The sequence below is a fragment of the Clytia hemisphaerica genome, unplaced genomic scaffold, assembly GCF_902728285.1.
Source record: "Clytia hemisphaerica strain Z4C2 unplaced genomic scaffold, Clytia hemisphaerica genome assembly, whole genome shotgun sequence".
NCBI lineage: Eukaryota > Metazoa > Cnidaria > Hydrozoa > Leptothecata > Clytiidae > Clytia > Clytia hemisphaerica.
Window position 1 is genome coordinate 60,635 of NW_027103283.1, and position 25,286 is coordinate 85,920.

General features: G+C 34.8%; 3 protein-coding genes across 4 annotated transcripts; 1 reads left to right on the forward strand and 2 right to left on the reverse strand.

Moving 5' to 3' along the window:
* Positions 1 to 994: 994 nt before the first annotated feature.
* Positions 995 to 15,132, reverse strand: LOC136805125 (uncharacterized). 2 transcript variants are annotated; one of them, XM_067061686.1, is made up of 17 exons: positions 14,911 to 15,132; positions 14,708 to 14,793; positions 12,756 to 12,844; positions 12,180 to 12,291; positions 10,671 to 10,777; positions 10,369 to 10,449; positions 9,688 to 9,733; positions 8,890 to 9,013; positions 8,502 to 8,587; positions 8,096 to 8,322; positions 7,848 to 7,910; positions 7,535 to 7,598; positions 7,052 to 7,152; positions 3,720 to 3,851; positions 3,284 to 3,398; positions 1,883 to 2,270; positions 995 to 1,666 (listed from the first exon to the last, which is right to left on the reverse strand). In XM_067061686.1, the coding sequence occupies exons 1-17, from the start codon at positions 15,096 to 15,098 to the stop codon at positions 1,468 to 1,470; spliced, it is 2,208 nt and encodes a 735-aa protein (XP_066917787.1). In that variant the 5' UTR covers positions 15,099 to 15,132; the 3' UTR covers positions 995 to 1,467. The 2 variants fall into 2 exon arrangements, with proteins under 2 accessions (XP_066917787.1, XP_066917794.1); XM_067061693.1 differs by lacking the exon at positions 14,911 to 15,132 and having other exon boundaries at positions 14,712 to 14,795.
* Positions 15,133 to 17,543: 2,411 nt separating this feature from the next.
* On the reverse strand, positions 17,544 to 19,773 carry LOC136805148 (surfeit locus protein 2-like). Its single transcript, XM_067061714.1, has 2 exons — positions 18,246 to 19,773; positions 17,544 to 18,212 (listed from the first exon to the last, which is right to left on the reverse strand). Exon 1 carries the CDS (start codon positions 19,664 to 19,666, stop codon positions 18,905 to 18,907), a length of 762 nt encoding a protein of 253 aa, XP_066917815.1. The 5' UTR covers positions 19,667 to 19,773; the 3' UTR covers positions 17,544 to 18,212; positions 18,246 to 18,904.
* Positions 19,774 to 19,907: 134 nt separating this feature from the next.
* On the forward strand, positions 19,908 to 25,069 carry LOC136805136 (large ribosomal subunit protein uL10-like). The gene is made up of 6 exons (XM_067061706.1): positions 19,908 to 20,008; positions 20,118 to 20,397; positions 22,541 to 22,808; positions 23,005 to 23,157; positions 24,189 to 24,329; positions 24,882 to 25,069. Exons 2-6 carry the CDS (start codon positions 20,168 to 20,170, stop codon positions 25,026 to 25,028), a joined length of 939 nt encoding a protein of 312 aa, XP_066917807.1. The 5' UTR covers positions 19,908 to 20,008; positions 20,118 to 20,167; the 3' UTR covers positions 25,029 to 25,069.
* The last annotated feature ends 217 nt before the right edge of the window (positions 25,070 to 25,286 follow it).

Here is a 25,286-nt window from a genome sequence, read left to right on the forward strand (position 1 = left end):
TCTTTTATTATCGTATAGAAGATGCTCTAACTTAAATTTTGAGCTATCATACATTAAATTTGAAAAAGCATTTCGAAAGTTATTTCCAAAAAACTGACTTTTTTTCCATTTCGAAATTTCAAAAAATCATTAAAAACAGCGAGCAAACTTTTCTATTGACACTTACCTTCTTTACACATAAAAATACCAAAAAAATGCAACTGTGTTCATCAAAACCCGTTGCGGAATTTAAGAATATGGTAAACAAGCTATTCCCACGTGGGATAATATTTTTGAAAAGACTGAAATTTTTTTTGGAAATCTCAAAGAGAGGTTTTGATGTTATGTGTGTGCTATGCGAGAAAGTTTTTGAAAAAAATAGATCACCATTCCTCGACTAGTTGCTCAAAGAACTTGGGTGTACATTGAGTTTGCTGGTGTTGGAAATGTTCATGACGTGCAAATAAGATGGACAAACTGTTGGCAAAATATAAGATGAGAGAAAAAGGAATAAAAAAAACAATGAAACTGTGTTTTTGTCATTTTGTCTTATTTATAGCGTGATTGCTGTTTTTAATGATTTATTGAAATTTCGACATGGAAAAAAAGTCAGTTTTTTGGAAATAACTTTCGAACTACTTTTTCAAACTTAATGTATGATAGCTCAAAATTCAAGTTAGAGCATCCTCTATACAATAAAAAAAGAATGAACAAAAAATTTAAACCCTGAAGCTCACAATGTCTCGACAAAGTTGTATACTTTTTTTTGGTGCACCCGGTAGTTTCCATAAAAAAGGCGTTAAAAAGCTAAAGCTTTTCTTATAGAAAAATAGTATATTACAAAAAACTAATTATTTCCAATTGCTCTTTGCCAATCAAAATATTAATTATCGAGGCATTCTGCATGAAAAAAAAATGTTTACAATTGGTTACCAGTATGGACATAAGAAAAGTTACCACATTTTCGATTCATCGATCAAAATGCAAAAAAAAAGCATCTATATTTCTTTGTTTACAGAAATTGGATTGCAGTTGCCATTTGAATGTAAATTTGAACTAGGCAGAGAAGGCTGGGAAAATTTTTGGCCAGAGGAAAAGTCTTCATTTCTCATGGAAATTCCCAAAAAACAGACTTGTGCGCGATCTTCGGTAAGGCCTTTAAGTATGATTTTTACGTACATGTGAAAAAGCTTTTAGATAAAATTATTAATCTTCTCAATAAGGTTTTCTTCTCAAGAGCAGCAGTGTTTCAAAATGACTGCACATTTTGTACCAGACCAAAACACTAACGAAACAGAAACAATTTAAAATACATTTTTATAGTCCATCAATTTCTAGAAGTCATTTTCATTATGCAGCGTCTTTCTCCAGGTCTCTTTATCGGAATCAATGCTACAGAAAGATCTGATATGAATCACACTTCAATCAAACCAAACCATCCATCCAATTCAATCCATTCCAAAAAACTCGAGTATTCAATCCCAGTCCTCACGAGGAATCAAAAAGAGATCTTGGATTGAAGTTTGCCCATTTTTGAACAGCTTCATATGTCAAAAGTGATGGTTCAATTTCATCAGAAATCGCTGACGTGGCTTTCAAGCTTTTGTATGCGCCAAGTAGACCAGCTTTGATACAAGTGTCTTTATCGTAGCCATTTAAGTAACCATAGAGAATTCCACCGGCAAGGCTGAAACAGGAGGATAATAAAGAAAATATTGAAGAATAAATATATTTTGTGATCAATCATATTAAAAACGGTATCACTTTTTCAACCTTGAAAATACTGAAGTTCTTCTAGGCTACAGCCTTCATAGCCGAACCAGCTATAACCAAAATATTTCTATTTCATATTTTACATCAAAATCTTGATTATTTATAAAGGGCATCACTTGTTATAACTTACCTATCACCGGCACCACTGACGTTCTTCACCTCGACCGGCGCCAAATGGCCAGGGACGGCTGGGTAGTGAAGATACGCGACGCTTTGGTTCTCTCCTTCACCAAACCTGGCTCTCCTTGAAGAGACGAGTAGCAAGCCATCTTTGCCGAGAGTAACCAGCAAGTTCGGGATATAGCTTCGAAAATCTTTTGAAAGTTCTATACTCTTTTTAAGAATGTCTGAAGTCGAGAGATTCTCTTCCATTTCCAGATTAGACATTTGACCACCTTTTAGAGCGTGATGCATTGCGTTTAGCTCAACGAAATTTGGACATGCAAAGTCAATGTTGGGCGTTATCCCGCCCATGAAGGGCCTCGGTGATTTGGTGAAACACGTCGGTTCGTACCAGACTGAAAACGTATGGAAATGACACCGTATTAAGATGAAAGAAAGAAAACTATCAGAAGATGTTCATGCATGCTACTTTACTTTTAGGGTTTTTCACAGATTATGTACTTTTATACTATAATATTCTCTTTTCTGACGTGAGGCTTGTAAGCGGATGGTCCTACAGTCTTGTAACTGAATAAGTAATGAAAGACTGTCGTCCTATCGACACCCTGTTGCGGTCAAACTAAATTCCGACCACCACTTATCACATTTGGAAATATTTCCGGAAGTTGGTTGTTTTAAAAATCAATCAGCAGAGTTATTTCGAGATTGAAGAAGGTAACCACACGATATCAAGCAATACGTCATTACAACTCCGAGGTTGTCAGTAGAAAAGCTACCTTTCAGGGGGTCTAGCGGTTACTTTGAAAAACCAAACTACGATGGCCCTGAAGGCTCAAAATTTCTCTTGAAAAAACAACCGGAGTTTCCCAAAATCAAGCTGGAGTCTCCCAAATTTTAGACGGAGTTTCCCAAAACCAAGCCAGAGCTTCCCAAGATTATAAGGGGGTTTCCCAAATTTTAGATGGGGTTTCACAAAAAGTTAGTCGAAGTCCCATTTAAAAGAGCCGGAGTTTCTTAAAATCTTTTTATGCAGTCTTGTTCTATATCAGATAGTACAAAATTTCAGATCATATTGCCCAATGGTTCAAATTTTATGGCAATTTATTGATTTCGGGATTTGGGCGGTTTGGGCAGTTACCGCTGCTGTGGCTGACATGGGTTAAATTTGAATCTCTTTTTTCGAATTAATTTGTAAAACTGAATCTTCAGAGAAGTCAAGAAGTTTCAAAAAGTTTTGTTAAGCCATTCAAAAGTTATAGGAAAAAATTCTGGCAGGGGGAGCACATTGTGCCTCCCCCCCACGGGGCAGAAAGGGTTAAAAGATACTTTGTCAAATTGATTGGATTATGAACTTAAAACTTATGAGACTTTTTGATGTTTTTATTTTAAATCATAAAGTAAAACACACCTGGGACTTTATATCTTTGACATATTTCGATAGCTGTATGAAGATTTTCTTTGGGTAGGTTAGCATCCAAAACAACGATAGAGGCGTTGCGAATTTCTTTTTCCCATGACGTGATCTAGGTAGAGCAGAAATTCATTTGTTCAACAGAAACAACAATATAGTCTTTTTCATTATGTCGACCACTGAGCTTTAACATCATTACCACGGACACTCCATCCCAAAAATGCTCAGATGTGTTAAGTTTTAGCCGGCCGACAAAGTTGGCCAGTGCTGCAGTCGGCATGCGGCATTTCATCAAATCCAATGAAAAGGGAGAACATTGTGGCAAAATTTATGTTGTAGGAAGTCTACAGTTTATAAATATTTAAGATATATGGGAATAATATCAGTCAGTACTTTAAGATTTTCAAAACTATACTTCTACTTAAAAGCTTACTAGACTTGTGGACAGACTGTCATTAATCTTCATATCTCCAACAGCCAATAGAAGTTCACCAGTCGCCTCTGACGTCACTACGTTATAAGTGGCTGTCTTGTACACACGTGACCAGTATACGCCTGATGTATCCTGAAAAAAAAATATTCGGGATATAATAATAATACATCTGCAGTGTTTACCATCGCATTTGGCTTGATTTTCTGAAAAATATCAAAAAATTAAGTGATTTGTGTTTACTTTGAGTTGAAAAAAATATTTTGTAGTTCAATAAAAGAACCGTGGATAAGTACAAGTTATCGCATGACTTCGAGTGCAATAACAGAAATATTTTACGAGTATTGCACGAGAAGTCATGTGATAACTAATTTATTGTCGACTCAAAAAAATTGTCCTGATATAAATCTCTTTTTGTTTTTGCTTTCAAACGTACTTCCGCCTTTCTTCTTCTGTGTAGTTTCGAATGTTTTTATACCCTGTTTTTTCGTCTTTTTGCGCTCTTTTTGAAAACAATTTTTTTACTCTTTTTGTCATAACTTTTGATCTAATGAAGCAATTTTAAAGTTTGATATACCAAAATTTAAGTTAAAACCTCCTATAAACGATTTCGAAAAAATCAAGCTAATATGTTTTTTCACTTTTTCGCAATTTTGAATCAAACAGGGGGAAGTTTTTTCAGAGACACCCGGTACCTGAAAATCAATATTTGAGAAGCTATAAAGGAAAATATCTTAAAAAATGACGTCATCGATGACGTCAAAGACAATAAAAAAAATCGTCAAAATCGAAAATTTTTTGTTTGGTTTGAAAGAGGACCATCTAGTGAACAAAAAATATTACTAAAAAAATCTGAATTTCTCCTTATAAGCCCCTGTCAGGAAATTTGTAATTCATTAAATTTGCCTGCGAAAGCTTAGCTTCGGGCACGCCCAGTAATCTTTTTGAGAGTCAAGTCAAACGCATTTCACAGAATAATTTCCTATCAAGTGAAATTCAAGGTTTTCCGTAGTAATAATTTTTGCTCCCAAGCAGGTCCTCTCTCAAATGAAACAAAAATTATTCGATTTTGACGATTTTTTAATTGCCGATGACGTCATTTTTTGAGCTATTTTCCTTTATAGCTTCTCATATATTGATTTTCAGGTATATACATGTATATACATGTATTTTTTGAAATTGTCTGGTACTGTTGGATTTCAGGTATATGTTGTGATATTTTTTGGAATCCTTGGATAAATATCATTTGAGCTATATATGAGCTTCTAATTTTCACTCATCGCAGAGAATGCAGCTTGAATTTCTTGACATTTCGAGAAGAAGTCATTGCGATGCTATTTCGCGCGCTTTCGAATCTACGCCAATCAAAACGTTCGAATTCTAAAAAAACATTCGAATGTCAAAATGTCGAAATGTCAACAAAATGTTGCAATCTACATTTGAGTTCTGAAGTTCGAAGAGATCACATCATTCAAAGAAGCCTTTGATTTTATATTTCTTATCATTTTATTTTGGAAAATAGAACTAAATTCTGTTTAGAGATTGGTTTTATGTGATGTTATGGTTCAGGTAGGTGTACATAGAAAAAATGAATATTTTTCTATGGGATGTAATTTCAGTTTTCACTGCATCTTTTTTGTCCTTCTGAATTTCGATTTTGAAGGAAACTTTTTTAACTTTTAACTTTGATCAAAAAAGTGGCAAGACGAAAGATTCGATACCATGGATTTCAAAGGAAAGTGAGTGTTTGTTTGAGAGTTTGAGAAATGCCAGAATTAGTCTAGGTAGGAGGTAAAAAGTTGTTTTTTTTTGTGCAAGATATCATTTAGATTTTCTCCCGATTTTCTGCACTTTTCGGACCTTTCGCACAAGAGTTTTTTTCTCTTTGGTAAATCTCTTTTCCTGCTAATACAAAAACAGACAAAAAAGCATAGATGAAATGAGTTACAACCTATAGACATCAATACATCATTTTTTGGCATTTTTCATCCTCTTTGACATGATTTATTTGCATAATTCATTTCTGGTTCCAGTATTTTCTACTGGCCTTTTCTATTGGCAACGTCAATTTTTTGAGCTAAAATCTTTTTTTGTCTTTTCGACAGGAGGAATCTTTGAGCCTAGCTGGCATAGTGAAAATGCTTTACAATATTTATACATCGTTGGAAAGAGCTAGAACTGATCTTCCTTTCTATATATTAGTATAATTAAAAGGCAGATTTCTCCTACCTCTTTAAACCCTGAAATTTTGTCAATTTTCGTTAAACATGGGAAAAAACTTGTCTTTTTACAGAATACTGAATCTTTTTATCAAGAATCAACTCACAGACAAATTTAGTATTGCCAGAGAGAAGAAAGATCAGACAGTTCAAATATACAAAATTTAGCATGTAAAACTTTCAAAAATCTCTAAATAATTCGAGCAACATGTGATGAAAACAGCTAAAAAATTCAAAATTCTCTTTTATTGACGTCAAAAAAGTGACGTCAAACCCCCGGATTTGATGAACGTCAAAAAGTTCGACTTGCATTCTCCGCGATGTTTCATTTTCAAGCCTCAGCAAAAGTGATGACGTCACATGGGGACCAGCAAAATGGTCAAAATTGTTCTCACCACTCCTTTTTGTGATCTTATAGGCTTACTTAATTTATCATTAGCGACCGTAGTACAGTGGTAGAGCATCCGGCTACGGTTCGCAAGGTTGTGGGTTCAACCCCCAGCCGGGTCATACCAAAGATTCCCAAAATGGTACTTGATGCCTCTCTGCTTGATGCTCAGCAACTAAGAGAAGGATCATGGGTAAGTGGAGAAATCCAGGGAGAAAGAGTAGCGCCCTCCCCTACCTTCGGGTAGATAGCTATCGAAAGAGGAGCCTTTGGGTCGCCTCCGACTGCGGTCACAGACTTACTTACTAATTGATCATTTAAAAAAGTTAGTTTGCTTTTAACAACTCTGTGCACACGAAAAACATTGTAGCTCTCACTAATTTGATTTTAGCTGTTTTGTTTTGGTTTTTCTCCTGCCGCTTACCCAGTCCCCCAAAAGTCAATGCGGTCATATTTCTATACTAGAGAAATATGAAACATCGCAAATATCTCGATGCTCTCGACCAATCAAAACGCTGATATTTTTTTGGGTCGGCAATAATAGAGTGAAATCTCTCATGTCGGCATTTAAAGGATTAAAATGTGGAAAAAGAAAACGATTTGCTGAATTTTGGTTCCCTTATCGAGACTTGTTTTCTGAAATTGAACCTTCTTTGTAGCCTTTAGGAAAGTTAAAATCAAAGACACTCTTGATTACTCTCTTCCGAAGGAAATTTGACATTTCTTACCATGTTAAGGTTTTTCATTTCGTTTTGAACAATTTCTCCTTGCATGTCGCGTCCAAGTTTGGTGATGAAAAGAGGATCCATGTCACAGCGAGCAAGAAATTCTGAAAGGCAATATACAGTAAACTCTCGTTTATTTGAATCTTTCGAACTTGTTTCCAGTCCCCTTCAAGGAGACACCCTCTTAAAATATTTTCTATTATTCGAATCTCTCTGTAATTCGAACAAAGAAGATTCCCCCGAATAAGCGAAAGTCAACAAGTTCTATCAACTAGGCAAGAACAACAAGCAAAACAATTACCTTAATATAGTAAAAAGTGTGATGGCCGAGAAACCGAAAGACGCCAACACCAAAAACCAGATGTTCCCGTGGTTTGGAATCCTCTCCCTTCATAGATTGCCGATCGAATGACTCTCTTAAAATACTAGATAACTTGGCTGCCGGCACAAAGTATCAACTCTTCACAAAAGAAGCGGGATGTGTACCTGCAATATTTCTCCCAACACCACCGACCGAGATGTTGACGCTTCCGGAATTCGTTGCTTCTGCCTTGAATCAAATCAAATGAAATTAATTTATTGAAAGAAATTATTCAGCATTAGCATTAGAGTGCAATTAAAGTGAAAATCGGAATCGAAAGGCTTGAATGGAGGTAAATACAGGTGAGAGCACATTCAACCAACCGCAGATAAAAACACGTTATACTTGGCAATGAACCATGAACCATAAAAATTAAAAGCATATTAAAGTCACAAGCGTCGGAAGCGGGTAGTTCAAAATGATTTCGGTTCAACTTACGACATTGGATCTTTCTTCTTCAATGGTTGTTTTCAAGTCCAAAACAGCACTGCCGATAACAACCTTAATTAAACATAGGACAAATATCATATACAGTATAATTCACGTCCAAAAGCTATATTCTGAGACGACTGATCTTTCACCACACCTGGGAAAGGGAGTGAGATCAATATTCATGCAGTTACCCCTAAGGACTTAAGCAATTTAAAAGTAACCAATCAGTTCAAAAGGAGAGATAAGTAACTCACAGGTCGCTTAGTACCACTGAAAGTCCCATTGCGAGGTGAATAGTCGCTTGACGTTTTCTCAGTTACATTCCTTTGATCAGATAACAGCTCATCAATATTGGAAGAGGATTGCAACATGGGATGATCTTGCTGTGTATGTGGTGATTGCTGAGCGTTATTAAGAAGTTTGCAATACTCCAATGCAATGTCAGCGCCTACTGATGCATTGTTTTCAATCAATTTGATGTCTTTATGGTGTAGAATGGTTGATTTTGAAGGTTGGCGGTTAAGGTAAAATTCACTTACGAAGCACCGTGTCCTACCATTGACCAGAAGATTATTTAGCAGTCGACTCTACAGTATGATGACAATAATTATTAAGTTTCAAAAAATTTTTTGACAAATCATTTAAGTTTTGAAAAGATACTAGCTTCGAGAGATTCCCCTTTGGAAATTTGTGATACACTTTCCAGAACAAATGGTGTGATCTCTTTCCCTTGAATGCCTTGTTCTCTAAAGAAAATAAAGGTGAACATCTAAATTAAAGATGATTTAATTATACGAATTATCGAAATAGATAAAAGAGCCTCTTTCGCTAACAAAATTTTGTTTTGGTAGAATTGAAAAGATGCATCACAACGAGCATTCTTCACAAGCGATGATTGCTTCATAAACTATTCAAGATTTATTAACTACGATGGACATCACAAAATTTAAAGATTTTTTTTTAATGTTTGAAGAATTCCATTACAAAAAGAAACATTCTTTCTTCATTTCTATTCTAAAAGATCTAGAGAGGTTTCACCAATACTGACTTTGCTTGTTCAAGAGATTGCTGTATGACAGATTCAATTTCATCATTATCTGCAGAGAAAGCTGATGGTATGGGAACAGCCACAACAACTCCGCTTTTTAAATCCAGCACGTTCTTCTGGTTATCTATAGCACAAGAACAAAGGTAATTAATTTGAAAAGCATGGAAGAGTTTTGGCATGATTTCTATTTCACTCAATATTCCAAATTCCATAAAATCAATCAAAACACTGGTACAGCGTATTCTTTCGTGAGAACAAAAGCAACAAAAATAGGGAGAACATTAAATTGGAGAAGGATAATAAACGTTTTCAATTTGAATAATTGCCCAATCCAAGGTCAACCCTTGGTAGTACCATCTTATGATTAGGAAGAGTCTTTACAGGAATATAGCGCTGATGGTGTTATATCATCACTCCAACGAGATGAGGTTTACACCCCTGAGCATGACTACTCACAGGTGCCCAATTAAACGGGCTGGTCAGAATAAACATGGGGAGGGTTGGAAAAATCTTCAAAAGTTAATAAACGGGGGTCTAAATAAACAAGGGGTTGGCCTCTAAACACCACCAAAAATAAGGTAATTATAGACAAAAACCTAACTATTTAGAGCAAATTAAGGCAGCTGAAAATATTTCAAAAATTAATAATCCGGGGGTTCTATTTAAATAAAATCCTGGGGGGGGGGGAGTTGGAAAAGAATCGAAAAAATAAGAGGCGTCGGGCTCGTTCATTAGGCACCTGAGAGTAATGTCTATACCACACCATCATAGTGCTTGACATATCTTTACAATACTTACAAATTAGACTTGCAACTTCAGATGGGTTTTCTAGGTTGTAAGGTGCCTTTTTGAAAAATAAAACAACAAGAAATCTTTAGCCCAAGTTTTAAAAGTTTAACATTTTCCTTGTTATTCCGCTCATTATCAACACAACTTATGGCTACCTTTATCTAAAATATAGTAACAATATGCAATAAGTAAATGTAATCACATGATAACGAGTGCAATTCGAATATAATTGCACGAGTGATTTTTTTTTTATTCCAGGTCCTTTAAAAAGGACCGGAAAGGACGAGGAAAATTCGAAACAAAACAATCACGAGTGCAATTTTCGAATCGTACGAGTTATTATGTGATTACGAGCTAATCGCACAATGGCTTTCGCTGCTTTTTCCCAGTTAGGAAAGTCAATTACAGAAATTACACTGAGAGTTTCTTCTTTTTATGTCTTTCTTTTATTGTTGTTTATTGATTTTCTTTCTCATAAAATTAATTTTAAATGCAATTAAAACGTTCGATGTAAAAAAAATGTAAGAAAAAACATTAAAATCAATTTTGTAAACATTGGCGCGGCATTGAATAGTGTGATTAACGATTTATTGCTCTCTATAGGATGCAATTAGCGATTAATTGCTCTCTTTGAGGGCGTGCCAAATAAGAAAAAATAACCCATTGTGCGATTAAACCTTTCAATCTCACCTTGTATCCACTTTTTGAAGAAAAGAAGGATGGAAAATCTTTGGACTTTGAATAACTTATAACGGGGACACCCTGTGTTTCCTAAAAATCGAAAGAACGTTGTTACAAGCAAATTTCAAGTTTCATTACACAAATCAAATTTACAAAAAGAGAGAGTGCAAGAATTTCCTATTCTATTTAGCGTCATCAACTTTACACAGATTATCAGATATAACGAATTCTCACTACACAAGCACATTACCATCCCTTAAAATTGTATTCTTAGATTACCAGGTTAATTCAAAATGTGTATGTAATCTCACCAAGTATTCTAGTGTCAGTGGTATATCTAAAATTGATTTGACCCCAGCACATATAACAGTGACTGGTGTCTTTCCAAGTTCCGTCAGATCAGCACTGATATCAAAGGCTAAAACAGAAAAAATTATGAACAATGTTTTCACTGAATCTTCGGATAATTATTTTTGAATTTTGCACTTACTGTTCCCTCGACTGAACCACCTGGATTAAAAGTTGGAAGAGACCTACCTAATAATGACTCATCACTTTCAATAAAGATTGAATCAAATTTTTAATGTACAGTAGCTCAAAGTAATACCGCAAGTTGAAATGGATAACATTCTTAGTTTTTTCAGACTCTCGGTTCACGCTTGTTGTACATTTTTTTTGAAACACTTGGTAGTAAAAATGAGAATTCACAAAAAAGAACTGCCTTACTTTAATAGGACTAATTTTTGCGGGAATTAAATTTCATAAATCTCTCGGATTTGGTTGTCATCCGCAAAAAGAAATCCCCATGTCTTTTCCGCAAGATTTTTTTGAATTAAATTCCAAAAAATGTCAAAAGATCACTTTTAAAAATGTTTACCGTCCAAAGAGACGTTAATAATGCGTATTTCACAATCAATATGCATAGTTTGGCAGCTAAAATAACTAAATAAAATGGCACAAAATCGTGAAAATATTATCTCACAATAGAGTCATCTGCAAACTTATTAAGTCCCTGCGAAATATAAAAATTTTGCAGATGAGCTCAACTGCGAAATTTAATCCAAGCCAAAATTATTCTAATTAAAGCAGATTAAAGTAATACCCTGTTTACACCTTCCTGAGTAAAGATTAGCCAAGTAATTCCTTGGTCTGGATCAACTGTCGAACTTTTAGTATACTACCAGAAGAGGCATCAATATAGCCAGAACCTGTAGAAAGGATATCATCCTCCAGGGTGCAAGTCAAATTTTTCAATATAAAGATCTAAGGGGGGCGGATTCGGTTTTTGTCAGTTAAGGTTAGGGTTAGAGCTGGAGAGTCACAATATACGGCTGCGGGCCTTCTTAAGGGCACTCGTACCATGTGTGACTTAAACTTAGTATCCATAAGATGTAGGGGTACCGATAGGGTCGGGAGCTATTTTAATTAAGATCTGTAAATTCCATGCTATAAGTATTAGTGAATGACCGTATTTTGCCATATCTCGGTTTGTAAACCAAAGCTGCTTGAATAAGGAGAGCTGGGATTAGAGACCTTTTTCACAAATACAAGCAAATATTAGAAAAATACACAGAAATTAGTTAGAAACACTTGAGAAAGTCAGAAAATCAGAATAGATTTCATTGGAAAGTGAGAATAGGGGGAAAATAGGGGGAAAATAATAAGTGCACATTGCATCCTGGAGGAAATATTGTTTGCCAACCCTGTAAAAATTGCTTACAGGACATCAAAATCATATTTATTAGGTAGACTGTTAAAAATTACATTTAAAATTGAAGAGCCAATTATACCCAGTTGTAAAAAGGGTACTTCATTCTTACTTTTTTCAGCTTCTCTATGAACACCTCCAATACCTCCAGTAACAAATATTGGGATTTTGGCAATTTCGGCTGCAAACATTGTAGCGGACACTGTAGTGCCGCCATTGGTCTTCTAAACATTAAAAGTATAAAATACTTGTCTTGCATCATGTGAAAAACATTGAAAACATAATTATCTAATTTAATTAATATTTTCAAGGGAGCAGATAAGATAGCACTTTAAACTAAAAGAAAGTAAGAAAACAGCTATATAAATTAATCCAATTAATTTTAGATATTTGATATCTAGATATTTGATTACTCTTTAATTTAGGAGGAAAACTGAAGTTTTACTCATTTTTAACCTGCAGTTTAGCTAGATCTCGTAACCTAGAGATATAGTTAACCTAAAAAGAGCACTTATAAAAGAGCTAAAACGATTACTAAAATGTGCACACCTTTCAATTTTAACTCAGCTGAGTGCGCAAAAATAGGCCTTTTACAAACTGGGTTTAATTAGTGTGCACATTTTCTGAGCAAAAATGAAAGACTGCAAAAATCAAAGGGATTAAGGTGAAAAAAACACATTTCACTTACCTTACTCAAAACATAAGACAAGTCTCTTCTTGATGCTTTGATGCAGTCATCTGTTTGTGCTAGGTATTCCATTTCTTTATCACTCAAACCTTCAAACAAGGGAGAAAAGTTAAAAAATTTCAGGGTTGGGACATGAAGGACTTAAGTCTGTATATAATCTGCAGCAGAGACAAAAAGGATGTAACTTCTGATATAATTTGAATCAAATAGTGGTTTTGTACAATTAAAAGACATTCAAGAGTGAAAAATTACAAAATAGAAAAAAATCAACAAGCTACATCCTGAATGGACCTACTTGAAGGCTAATGTAATAAGAATAGAAAAAATGACAACAATAGTAAAACAAGCTAGATGCTGAATGGACCTACCTGATGACGAAAGTTAAATAACAATACAAGGAGAAAAATGAAAAAAATTAGTCAGAAAACATAGCGTTTAGCGTAAATGCATAACGCAAAAAATTCATCATTGATTGATGATGGGACCTCCCGGTAGGTCCAAAAAGCAAATTAAAATAAGCTAGATGCTGAATGGAGCTACCTGATGATGAAAGTTACAAAGAGGAGAAAAATGTCTGAAAATATAGCATTTAGCAAAAATGCATAACGCATTAAATTTCGTCATAGATTGTTGATGGGTGGAGAGGGAAGGGGAGTAGGAAAAAAAGAAATCTGAATCAGCCGCATTTTTGGCATTTACTAACACAAATCTTTGGGCAAAAACTAGGGAAAAAATAATAATGAAATCACGAGAAAATGCCAAAATGCCAGTTTTTCTGACATAAGTCTTTTTCTCAAAAATCAGGCTCCGTCACTTTTTGGGCATCACCATTTTTCATCACTGTGCAAAAAAACTAATTAGCCAATCCCGAGAAAAGCTGGTAACAGACGAACAAACGAACGAACGGCGATTAATTTAAAGGACCTCTGAGGTCCAAAAATCTGAAAAAAATACCAAGCAAATTGCAAAAAATACTAATTTTCCCAAAAAATGACAGAAGGGAATATCTGAATAAGAAAATCTGAATTTTGAATGACAGATCGACATGGGTTAATTTATAAAAGTTTAGAAATGAAGAAAAAAACTGTACAGCTTTTTTGCTCTAATTCTGAAAATGCCTGTATCAGTAACTCAATCGAAAGATGACTTAAGGAGTGCTCCACTGAAATTGCAAATCATTTTTTGTAGCTATTATCAACATGTTTTTATACAAAAGCATTACACATTGAATTATTGCTGAAAATATAAAAAAAATTCTACCTGCACTTTTTTCACTTAATAAGTCCAGCCTTCCTTTTATTTTGATGATTCATTTGAACAAGTATAACGTTTTTCAAGCTCATTATTGTCTTAATTACCTTATTGGAACTAATTTTTGCAGTTGGAAAAAATATTTGAAAAATTGCATTTTGCGGGTTTTAATTTTCGCGTTTTTTTTTCATTCTGGAATTTTCGCAGGTTTTAGTTTTTTGTGGTTTTGCCCTTTTTTGTACAAATTTTCTTAGGGATTTTTCAAATTTTTTGATTGTAAAAAATTGTAAAAAATTGTATTTCACGGGAATTAATTTTCGTGGTTTTTAACCCTCAAATTTTTTTTGTGGGCTCAAATTTTCATGATTTTGACCAAAAACTGCGAAAAATGCCAAAATAATTCCCCAGAAATTAGTTCCAATAAGGTAGCCACAAGACCTCAACAATAAATTAAAACTTGACTTTAAATCTTCTAGAGAAAATTAAAGCAAGCTTTGTCATGTGTGGATTATGCATTGAGTCTTTTAAAAAATTCCATGCCACCTCTACACACACAAATTTTTTTAATTTTGACATGTTTAAATATCTAAATCCAGTACAAGATTATTGAATATAGGTTAAAGTAAACATGACATAGACCTGCATATGCAACATGATATAACAAGATTTTAAAATTTTCAAAAAACTTAAACATACAGTACCTACTATTAGTTTTCCATGGACAATACCAATTGTTGCAGGAACCACACCTCTCCTTTGCAAAATATTTTCAACACTCAATGCTGTTCTAGAGATTTAAAAGAAAAGGTTTTTATCATTATATTTAACAGTTATTTTTTCATTAGATCAACAGGTCAACAGTAGAAAACTGATACCAATTAAAAAATCAGATAATGAGGCATACCTTAGGTTCTGTGGAAAAGGCATGCCATGTGTAATAATTGTCGATTCAAGAGCTATGACAGGTTGGTTTTTTGTGATTGCCTTTGTTATGTGATCTCTGACCTCAACATCAACAGATGAATAGCCCCTAAAACTACTCCTTGTATTCCTTCCGAAAAATGGTAAAATTCTTTTACAAACATGTTGCATTACGAAGTTCAGCGAAGTTTGTATTTATAGTTTTTCTAAACAAAAACATATTGGAGAAAATTATCATTCTGTAAATTGATAAACACAATGAAAAGGGCTTTTAATCATACTTTTCAGATTAGCTTCCAAGGATTTTACCAAGCACTTTTTTATGTCTGTATACCAGCCAAAATACTCAATCTAAGATTGAATTTTTTAAACTGAATCCAAAATAAATGAGATTTTTCTAGCGAAATTAACCCTTTTTGTTGTTTATGAGCAAGAATAACTAATTATTTAAGAATTTTTGAGAGCTTTGCCCTCTGAACACCCACAAGACCCCCAGCTTCATCAATGTACAGCTTTGCTGAACAAGCATATTAAAAATTCAATCTAAGTTTACAAAAACAGCCCCAGCTCAAAGTGCTTGGAAAATCCCTGGCTTCTTTCCATAAAGGACTTTAAACGCAATTTGACTTAAATGAAATAAATAATATAACTGGCAACAATCAATTTTACTAGGAATTTTCCAGCTGATGCAGACTTGATTGGGTTAATTGCCATGAATTTATTAACCCTTAAGTGCCTTTTTCTAATTTTTTTAAAAAGAAAATTGCTAGTTTAAAATTTAAAGGCTTATATCTCCGGATCTAGACGGTGTCAGAAGCTTGTTCATAGTTCTTTGGATAACTTAGAGTCTAATCTTTCTTTGGGCACCGCGGCGAGGACCAGCCTGAATGACCGAAAAGGTGCCCAGTGGTAAAACATTTTTAAAAATTAATTTGCTAGAGGATAGAATCAAGTAAAGCAGGGCCAAATTCTAACTCAAACTGGGCATTACAGGATGGCGAAACCCTCCTATATAGCCCATGTCTATTATACCAACATTGGCACATAAAGGGTTAATTAGTTCAATTTTGGTTTGGTCTGATGCATGGATTCAAAAGTGGCACTTTTTTAAACCCCCCCCTAAAAAAAACAAAGGAAAAAAAAGAAGAAAGATTTAATGGTACATTACACCTAAAATTATGATGTATTAGTTTTAAGAAAAAGTAGGGTGTTTTAGGGCTAATACCCTACTTTTTTTTTTAATTTCACTATTTATTTGATTAGAGTTTAGACATTCCTGGCTCAGGATTGATCCCCCTTAAAAAAAAAAACAACAACATACACTTGGGTCCCTCCTATTCATCTGTATTTATTGGTCAAGAAAAGCGGAAATAAAAATTTTTGGTAAATTCCTGCAAATATCTTTTCCAGCAAACCCCAAAATTTGATTCTGGCTGAAATTTCTTCTTATTATTCATCCCCAAGAAAATAATAAAAAATAAAAACATGATCTGTATATGCCGTGAGTGGTCCTAAATCCGACCCCCCCCCCCAAAAAAAAAATAACTGCTATGAAAAAAATTACATGTTCACAAATATTTCCTCTCCAAGTTGAACAATAAACTATTGCAAAAACTCTCAAAACAAAACATCTAACAGGATGACTATAATGTCAAGATGTCTCAATTAATGTGATAAAAAAGTGTGAGTTGTAAAAATAATTACCTCTATTATTCTATTATTCTATTATTCTGGATCTGTTGCTTGTGTTTAAACCGTTAACAATTTTGTAATAAAAAAATTATGTTTTGTATAAGAAGCAATTATTGTTATTTGGTTCAATTGGTTCAGTGTATCAAATCTTATAAGCTTATATGACACTTTGGTATCTTCATTGCGTCACAGAGAAAGATTTGTTTTCATTTTAGTTTGTATCTTTGAAAGACCCCATCGGATTAAGGCAGGGCTGTCAGATTTAGGACCACTCACGGTATTTATTCAATAAAGATTTTGGTTTATTTGTTGCATTTCAATCTCCCGCTGCAACACAAAAAATATTCTTTTCAAGCCAACCAGTCATGGAAATCCTTGCATTTGCACGGGGTGTGCATTTGCAATGGTTTCAACAATTTTTTCCGACCATGCGCAAATGAGCTAGAACGTGTAAGGCAAAATGCGCGAAAATTAACAAATCTCAACTTTAAAATGAAAATGGCATAAAACGAAGACGAATGGCATTTTCATTTTTTCTTTAGAAGATTCTTTAGCCTTTTTAGAAAATTTTTGTCTACGGGTTAAAATTTTGATTTGTGCATTTTTTTATGATCAAGCGAAACATTTTTCCACTCTGTGTAAATACAACGGATGCAGTGATCGTGTATTTGCACGGGGTTTTTTCGTCACTTTCGTTTTCGACCCGTTGCATTTGAAAATGCAAGGATTTCCGTGACTGCCTACATTTATTTGATAACTAATTTTGTCATCATCTACTGGACATTAGGTAAATTAGTTAACGTCAACATCTCTCAGCTAATTCTGTTACCCTTCTGTAACTAAAAATTATAGAAAGGTTGGAATTGATAATATTGAAGAAAGTTTTCCTTTTTGAGTGCTAAAAACAAAGAAATACAGCCTTAGTTAATGATCTTGACCTTCTTTTAATTCTTATCAATAAATAGGGATCTTGACATTAGACCAAGGCAAGCTAAAATATGTTCCGTTCGCGTCATAAAACATCTTCAAATCCAGTTGGTCGGTCAGTCGGTAGTAAATTTTGTCGGGTTTTTAAAATCTAGTGAATCCCGAAGAATCAAGTCGGCAATCAACAAAATCTCTTGCCGCCATCTTTGATTTGCCAAATTAAATGTGCGCGCGCATGTGTGAACCTTAAAAGCGGACCTTATTTTCGGCTCTCGGGGGTATTGGCCCTACCGCGTCGCCGACTTTCGACTTGAAAATTTCAATAAGGGTACATGAAAAAACTCAAACGCGACTCAATCAGTCGAGGATTATAACCTAAATAAGAGAATACCCAAGTTAGAGGATTACCTTATTTAGGAGATTTTCAGTCTCTTATTTAAGAGAACGTTACCTAAACTAGGAGAATTCTGTACGTTTCACTAATTTACTTCAGAGCAGACTATTTGTGCAATATGAAAATAAGATCACGTGAAAGATCACCTTTCCGTGATTCGGATGACCCAAAAACCAAAATAAAGTATCTTTTCATTCTTTTTCAAACTTCGAAAAACCATAAATAGCCTCATTTGCATGTGTTGACGTAATTTTTAAAATAATGAAGAAACACTCTTGATCTTCAAAACGCGTTTTTTCTCAAACCCCTTATTTAGGAGAGACAAGAACGACTCACTTCTGTTTGACCTGCGTTTTGACCGCGCTTAAACGCGTTTCTTTACTAGAAGGGAGAAAAAACGTGCTCAATTGATCTATGAAGTTCAAAACTTGCGCCAAATAATGGGAAGGCCAAAAATTAACGAAGAAAGAAAAGTCTCCTAGTTAAGAGAAAGAAATCTCCTACTTAAGAGACCTTCTCTTAAATAGAGTATATCTCTTATTTAGGGTACCGTGAAAAAGGGTAACTTGCATCATTGGAGGCTAACATGCATAGCCCTCAAATGAAAGACCCAGCTGGCCATTAAAATACAAAAATAAATCAAAACAAAAATGGTAGAGTAGAGCTGCGAGCGGAGCTGCGTAGTTGTATTGTAATGACCAGCCAGGTCATTCATTTGAGGGCTATGCATGTTAGCCTCCACTGATGCAAGTTACCCTTTTTCACGGTAAAATCCTCGACTGTCAATGTGGGTTAATTAAACAAAAACTCGATTCAAATAGCTATCAAAAACTTTTTCGGACATTTTTCCAACTTGTCCGACTCGGGATTAATGTTTCGAAGGTGAGTTGGTCGGGCGACGCGAACGGAACATATTTTAGCTTGCCGCCCAACTTAAAGTAAATTAACATAAACAAACAAATTTTTAGGAAACGATGCTATCTTTCTTCTTTTTTTTGGATTTTTTAATCAATTTCGGAGCAGGTTTGACAGAGTCCACTCTCCTTTTCATGCCTTTGACTTTTGGTTTGATAGCAGTCTTCTCTTCTACCACAACTTCTTGTTCCTCTTTTTCCACAGTTTTTTCTGCAAAAATCTTTTCCTTTGATTTAGCTGAATTTAATAGTTTGTCAAACTCATCATCTTCTCCAACAGCTTCATCGCTGTCTATTTCCTCATCATTTTCAACATCAGAGTTATCTGAAAGAGCGTAAGCTGGAATTTCATCTTCTTCAACATCTGAGGCATCATCATCATCATCAGATTTCCTTTCCTGATCCCCATTTTCTTTCACATCTTCTGGTTTTTCTGTGTCATCAATCTTTAGTGATCCTTCTTTGAAGTAAAAGTATGATTTCTTGAATCTATAACCAGCAATGTGCTTCTCGATTTCGTGAGGGACATTGTTTATTTCCTTTTTTGTCAGTCTACAATATACTTTGGTTTTTGATGTTTTACTGGGCACAAAAAATTCTTTATACTTATTGTCAATCTTAAAAGCATACTTCTCTGGTGCCTTCATATTACCATATATCAACTGAAACTTTTTACCTTTGATATAGGTTGATAATGAATCTTCTGTGCAAGGGATTTCATGTTTCGTAAGGGTACATCTAACTTTTTTATTGCCATTTAAAACTTCAAAAATGCCTGGGTAAGAATTAATTATCTTTTTCACTGCCTCCATTTTGAATAGGTTCAATTCAATTAAAGTCGATATTTCCAACGCTTGAACCAAGCTACTGCGTCACCACAACCACTGGCACTGAAAACCGATAAAATTTTAAGAATGTTTACTTTTTTTTCACATGTCAAATCTACCATTTTGATAGCTTGAAATATCTCTCATATCCATAATAGGAACAGCGGGCAGAGATGACTACCAAATGAAAGGCCCTAACATCATAATGAGCCGCTCGTGACACTCAAGAGTATTGATTGTAGGTAAGGGTTCTAATTCGACCCATTCTTCTAAACTACATAATTCCACGCGTGTAGCGATTCCTTCTTTCAAATCCAAGTTAGTCCTGTAAGTACACGAATACTACGTCCTTCCTATATTCCCAAATTTCTCTTTATTTGATTTGTTATTTTAATTTTTGTGGTTATTTTATGTAGTATTTATTCCTTATATTTAGATCCTACGTCTTTAAATTCGCTGGTTAAGCTATCCCTACCATAAATCAAAATGGTCAAGGAAGACAGGTCAACATGGAAATCAAACTATTTCATGAAAATTGAACAACTGTTTGAGAAATACACCCGTCTCTTTGTCGTCCATGCTGATAATGTTGGTTCCAAGCAAATGCAAGAAACCAGAATTGCTCTCCGTGGCAGAGCTGAAATTCTTATGGGCAAGAACACTATGATGAGAAAAGCCATTCGTGGACAAATTGCCAAGAACCCCAATTTGGAAAAGTAAGTTTTAAAATAACTGACACATAAACCATAGTCTCCCACTACTTGAAAATAGTAATCGATATGGAAAGTTTTTTAACCACACTCCCCCACTAGTGGAAATAGTTATTGATTTTGAGTGGGAGATTCTGGCGTGTAAAATTTTCTCGCTAGGAGACAAACAAAAGGGGTTTGCCTTTGAGGTTGGTAAAGGGGACTTTTGAGTTTACCCATACGGTGTCAATCGAACAACTTCAAACAAAAATTGCTATCGAACCAATCAAATCTCAATTGAACGGCAGATTCTTGGGTAATATTCGATTGTGTTAGGCGGCAATCACATATCTTCATTTCGCGTCCTCGTTGGGTCTAAAGTGAGTCGGTCGGTCCGTCGGTCGTAAAAATTTTCGGGTTTTCTTACGTCTCCATCATCCATTTTTGGAGTGTATTCTTGAAAGAAACTGCCAGCCAGCCAGTAGCCAAAACAACCGCGTGTTATGGGTGGTTTCAAATTATGACCTTTGAAAACTGTGACCTCCAACAAAAAATGGCACATAATGATAAACAAAGTCAAAATGCCGCGAATGCGCTAGAAATCACTTGCAAAAAATCGGCTATAGTAAAATTTTTAAACGAAGGAGAGAAAAAATCCGACAAATTTACCGACTCACTGACTCAATTCTACTCAATTTTTGAGAATCGGTCGGGCGACGCGAAACGAAGATGTTTGTGATTGCCGCCTTATGATAAATTGTAAATAACCTTTGATTGATCTTCCATTATGGTTGATTACGATTATTGATAAGTTTGATTGAAATTAAATTAAATTTGAGCACTCCTTTAGAGCCTTTTTAGCATGGACGGCCAAGCGCATAGGTACAGTACAAGAGTGAATAAAATCGAATCAATCGAATGTAATCAAACATATTCTTTGCAATCGAACGGCAAATCCAGGGTAATATTTGATTGCGTTCGACAATGGAATTGCAATCATTTGATCGTGGTCAAGATTGCATTCATTTGAACGTTCAATTGTGATCAAAGTAAGGCCGTTCGTAAAAAATACCTTGGTTCCCGTCATTCCAACCATCAAAAAGTGGGTCTGTCGGTTGGGGGAGATTAACGTTTGCTCTTTCTCTCAAAAAAGAAAACATGGAGGTTGATGGTGGAGTTTTAGCTGTCAGGAAAAATGGTTTCCGACTCTCCGACTCTAATTTTTCAGTAGAAATCACGTTCGTTCGGGTGACGGGAACCAAACAATTTTTTACGAACGGCCTAATCAATAATGAACGATAATAATCAAAGGTAGTCAATGACCACCTATCAATTTTATCGATGATGGAATACTTGCTTTTTTTCTGGTTTTTCTGAAAGATATATCATAGTAATTGGTTATCGAAGTAATCAGTTGGTTAACGAAGTTGTCCAGACGGTGTCAATCGAACGAATCGAACGCCGAATCAATCGAACGCATTTGAACGCAATCATCGAATAATTGAAATTCGATTGTCGAACGCAATCGCAATCGAATATTACCCAGGATTTACTGTTCGATTGCTTCGATTACGTTCGATTGTATTCGATTACGTTCAATTGTATTTGATTGTATAGATTATATTCGCTTTGGTATGGTATTAAGCGCTCAGCCGTCCACGCTAAAAAGCTCTAACTGAGTGATCCAATTTGATTTTATCGCAATCAAACTCATCGAACATAATTGTAATCGAACATTAATCCAATATAATTGACAATCAATCGAACCAATCGAACATTACTCGAACACAATCGAATATTACCCAGGAATCGGCCGTTCGATTAAGATTCGATTACGTTCGACAATCGAATCGCAATTATTCTATCGCAGGGTTGTTAAAAAAATTGATTGAATACTCACAATTTTTTTGAAATTTTATTACTCGACATTCAATTGTTAATCGATAAGTGGTCGTTCGATTACTTTGAGCATTATCTATTACTTCGATAATCGAATTTATCTATTAGTACCGTCTGGTGATATCTTCAAAAGAATTGCAAAATGATTTTCAGATTCGAGTTTATTTTAACTCCAAATCCTTTTTTGAAAATGAAAGATGGAGTCAAGTGGCATCATAATTTGCATCTCGAAGATTCTGATTCAAATTAAAAGTTCTTTCTTTTTTTTCAGGCTCTTACCCCAGATTGTTGGAAACATTGGTTTTGTCTTCACATCAGAAGACTTGACTGAAATCAGAGATACCTTGCTCAGCAACAAGAAAGAAGCCCCTGCCAAAGCTGGAGCCATTGCTCCATTGGATGTCTTTGTCCAACCAGGTAACACTGGACAAGGTCCAGAAAAGACATCTTTCTTCCAAGCTTTGGCTATTCCAACCAAGATTGCCAAAGGAACGATTGAAATCCTCAGTGAAATTCACTTGATTCACAAGGACGACAAGGTGTGTAAGCTTTTTGTTTAAGTGAGATTGAGGGTGGGTAACCTGGATTAAACCTGACTTGAGGTATTTCATTTACAGTGTAGCACCCAAAGGTCAAAGTTATTCTGTAAATAAATCTTTTACTATCCCACATAGCTTTCTGTAACCATTCTTCCTTGTATTGCACCGTTATCTGAATATTTTATTTCACATCTAGGTTGGTGCTTCTGAAGCTGCATTACTTCAGATGTTGAAAATTCGACCATTTCATTATGGTTTGATTATCAATGCTGTTTACGATGATGGAAGCATCTTTAGTCCTGCTGTTCTTGACATCACTGATGATGATATTGTCAAGACTTTCTGCTCTGTAAGTATCTTTATCGTCTTTGTTGATGTTATGTTTTGCCAACTTCATTTATAGGTCTGGGGCAACTTTAGTTCATTTGCTCAACTTTGTCCACCTGCCTCAGAGAAATAAAGAATGAATTTCGTGAAATTTCGTTTCAGAAACTGATTTTAAGTTTTCAAATGTTTCTCTTTGATAAAAAAAGTGACCCAAGACCTTAAAGGAATGCACGTTTTTTTTGTTGTTTTCGTTTTTTGTTTTCTTTCAAGAAACTAGTTTTAGCAAGCAGCCTCAATGTTTCCTAAGAAATCAGTGTTTTGAGCCTTAAATGTTTCTTTTGATTGGAAAATTCTTAATAATAAGCAGATATTCAATAGTTAAAAGTTGGTTATTGAGATTTATTAACCCGAGGTGATGTAATATTCAACGAGGCGAAGCCGAGTTGAATATACATCACCGAGGGTTAATAAATCCAATAACCAACGAAAACCTATTGAATATATGTTTTATTATATACCTAAGGCAAAAACAAAACATTAATTATGTTAATAGTAATCAAGAAAATCATTAAAAATAAAAAATAACATTCGAACGCTCGATTATGGGAGTGTTTTAAGTGAAACGTTCGAATGTTTTTTGTTTTTTTTAATGATTTTCTTAATTACTTTGAATCATAAATTTGTTCATGAAATTGACAATAGATTTATTTTAATGAATTTCTTTGATACAACAAGAGCGACAAAAAAAATTTCTACCGTGGTATAATAGCCATGGTATATCAGGAATTATTCAATGGCTGTTTTTGCCTACAGGTATATAATAAAACGAATTAAAAAATGTTATTTTCTCAGCCTCAGTATATGTTTCTTAGTTTTAAGGCATTCTGAGCCTCATGTTTCTTAAAAGTGTTTCTTAAAAAAAACGTGTACCAGATATGTCTTGCAGCATTGCAGAAAACCTGAAATCGTTCATTTGACTTTAGGTTGAATATTTTCATTAAGTCCGTTTGGGAACAGAAATTTCGTTTTGATCACATGTCCTCTTTTCAACAGGGAATCTCAAACATCGCTGCAGTTTCTTTGGCGATTGGGTACCCAACAACTGCCTCTGTACCACACTCGATTGTTAATGGTTTCAAGAACGTCGCTGCCGTTTGTCTTGAAGCTGATATAGATATTCCGCAAATCGCAACGGTATGTCCGTGATAATACTACACAGAGCTTTTGACTTCTGTCGATTTAATAGTTTGCACTTCTCGTTTTCAAATTCAATTTGGTTGTTGCGCGATCAGTTTATTCCATTCCGCATTCTATGTAGAAGGAATTTTGTTCGATTTTTTTTTTGGAATCGCTCGACTGTTTTGTTAGAAGCACTTGTTATACATTTTTGGAAAGCTAAGGGGTAGGGGAATCAAAATAACTTGGGTTCCAATTTTTTTTCGGACACTTTGGTGTGATTTTCGGACAAATATGACGGTCTCAGGCAAAAATCATAGGGTTAAAAATTAATGACAATTTTAGCTCGAGAAAACGGAGACCTGTTGTATATTTTTGGAAAGCTCTCAGAAAATTAAGATTAGAGATATATTGCAAGTATAGGTGATTTATGTACCTAACTCGAGATATTAACCCTTGAAACCGTGTTTTTCAGCCAGAAACAGCTATTTTGTCCAGTTTTTGCGCTTTTTGAAGCTCAATAATGAGCTTGAAAACTGAAAATTCTTTTATGTTTTTTTTTTTTTACAGATCAAGGAATACTTGGCTGATCCAAGTAAGTTTGCTGCTGCAGTCACTACGGCCGCACCAGAAGCTGCAACGGAAGAAAAGAAGGAGGCAGCTAAAGAGGAAAGCGAAGAGTCCGACGATGACATGGGATTCGGATTGTTTGATTAGAAGAAATACCATCTTACAGATAGAATCTGTTACTTGTGAAATCGTCCTTTTTTTGTTGACTTATCCCCATCTGAACTTACAGGGCGACACCGACATTTAAATTTTTTCTCCCGGGAAACTGTTTTTACCCTGAAAGGTTTTGGTAGATTCGCTGGATTGTAGGATTGGGATTCAGGATTCGTAAAAAGCTTTATCAATTTCTAAACACCTGATCTTATGACCGGACATGTCTATGATTAATTGTGGACAAAAAGGGCG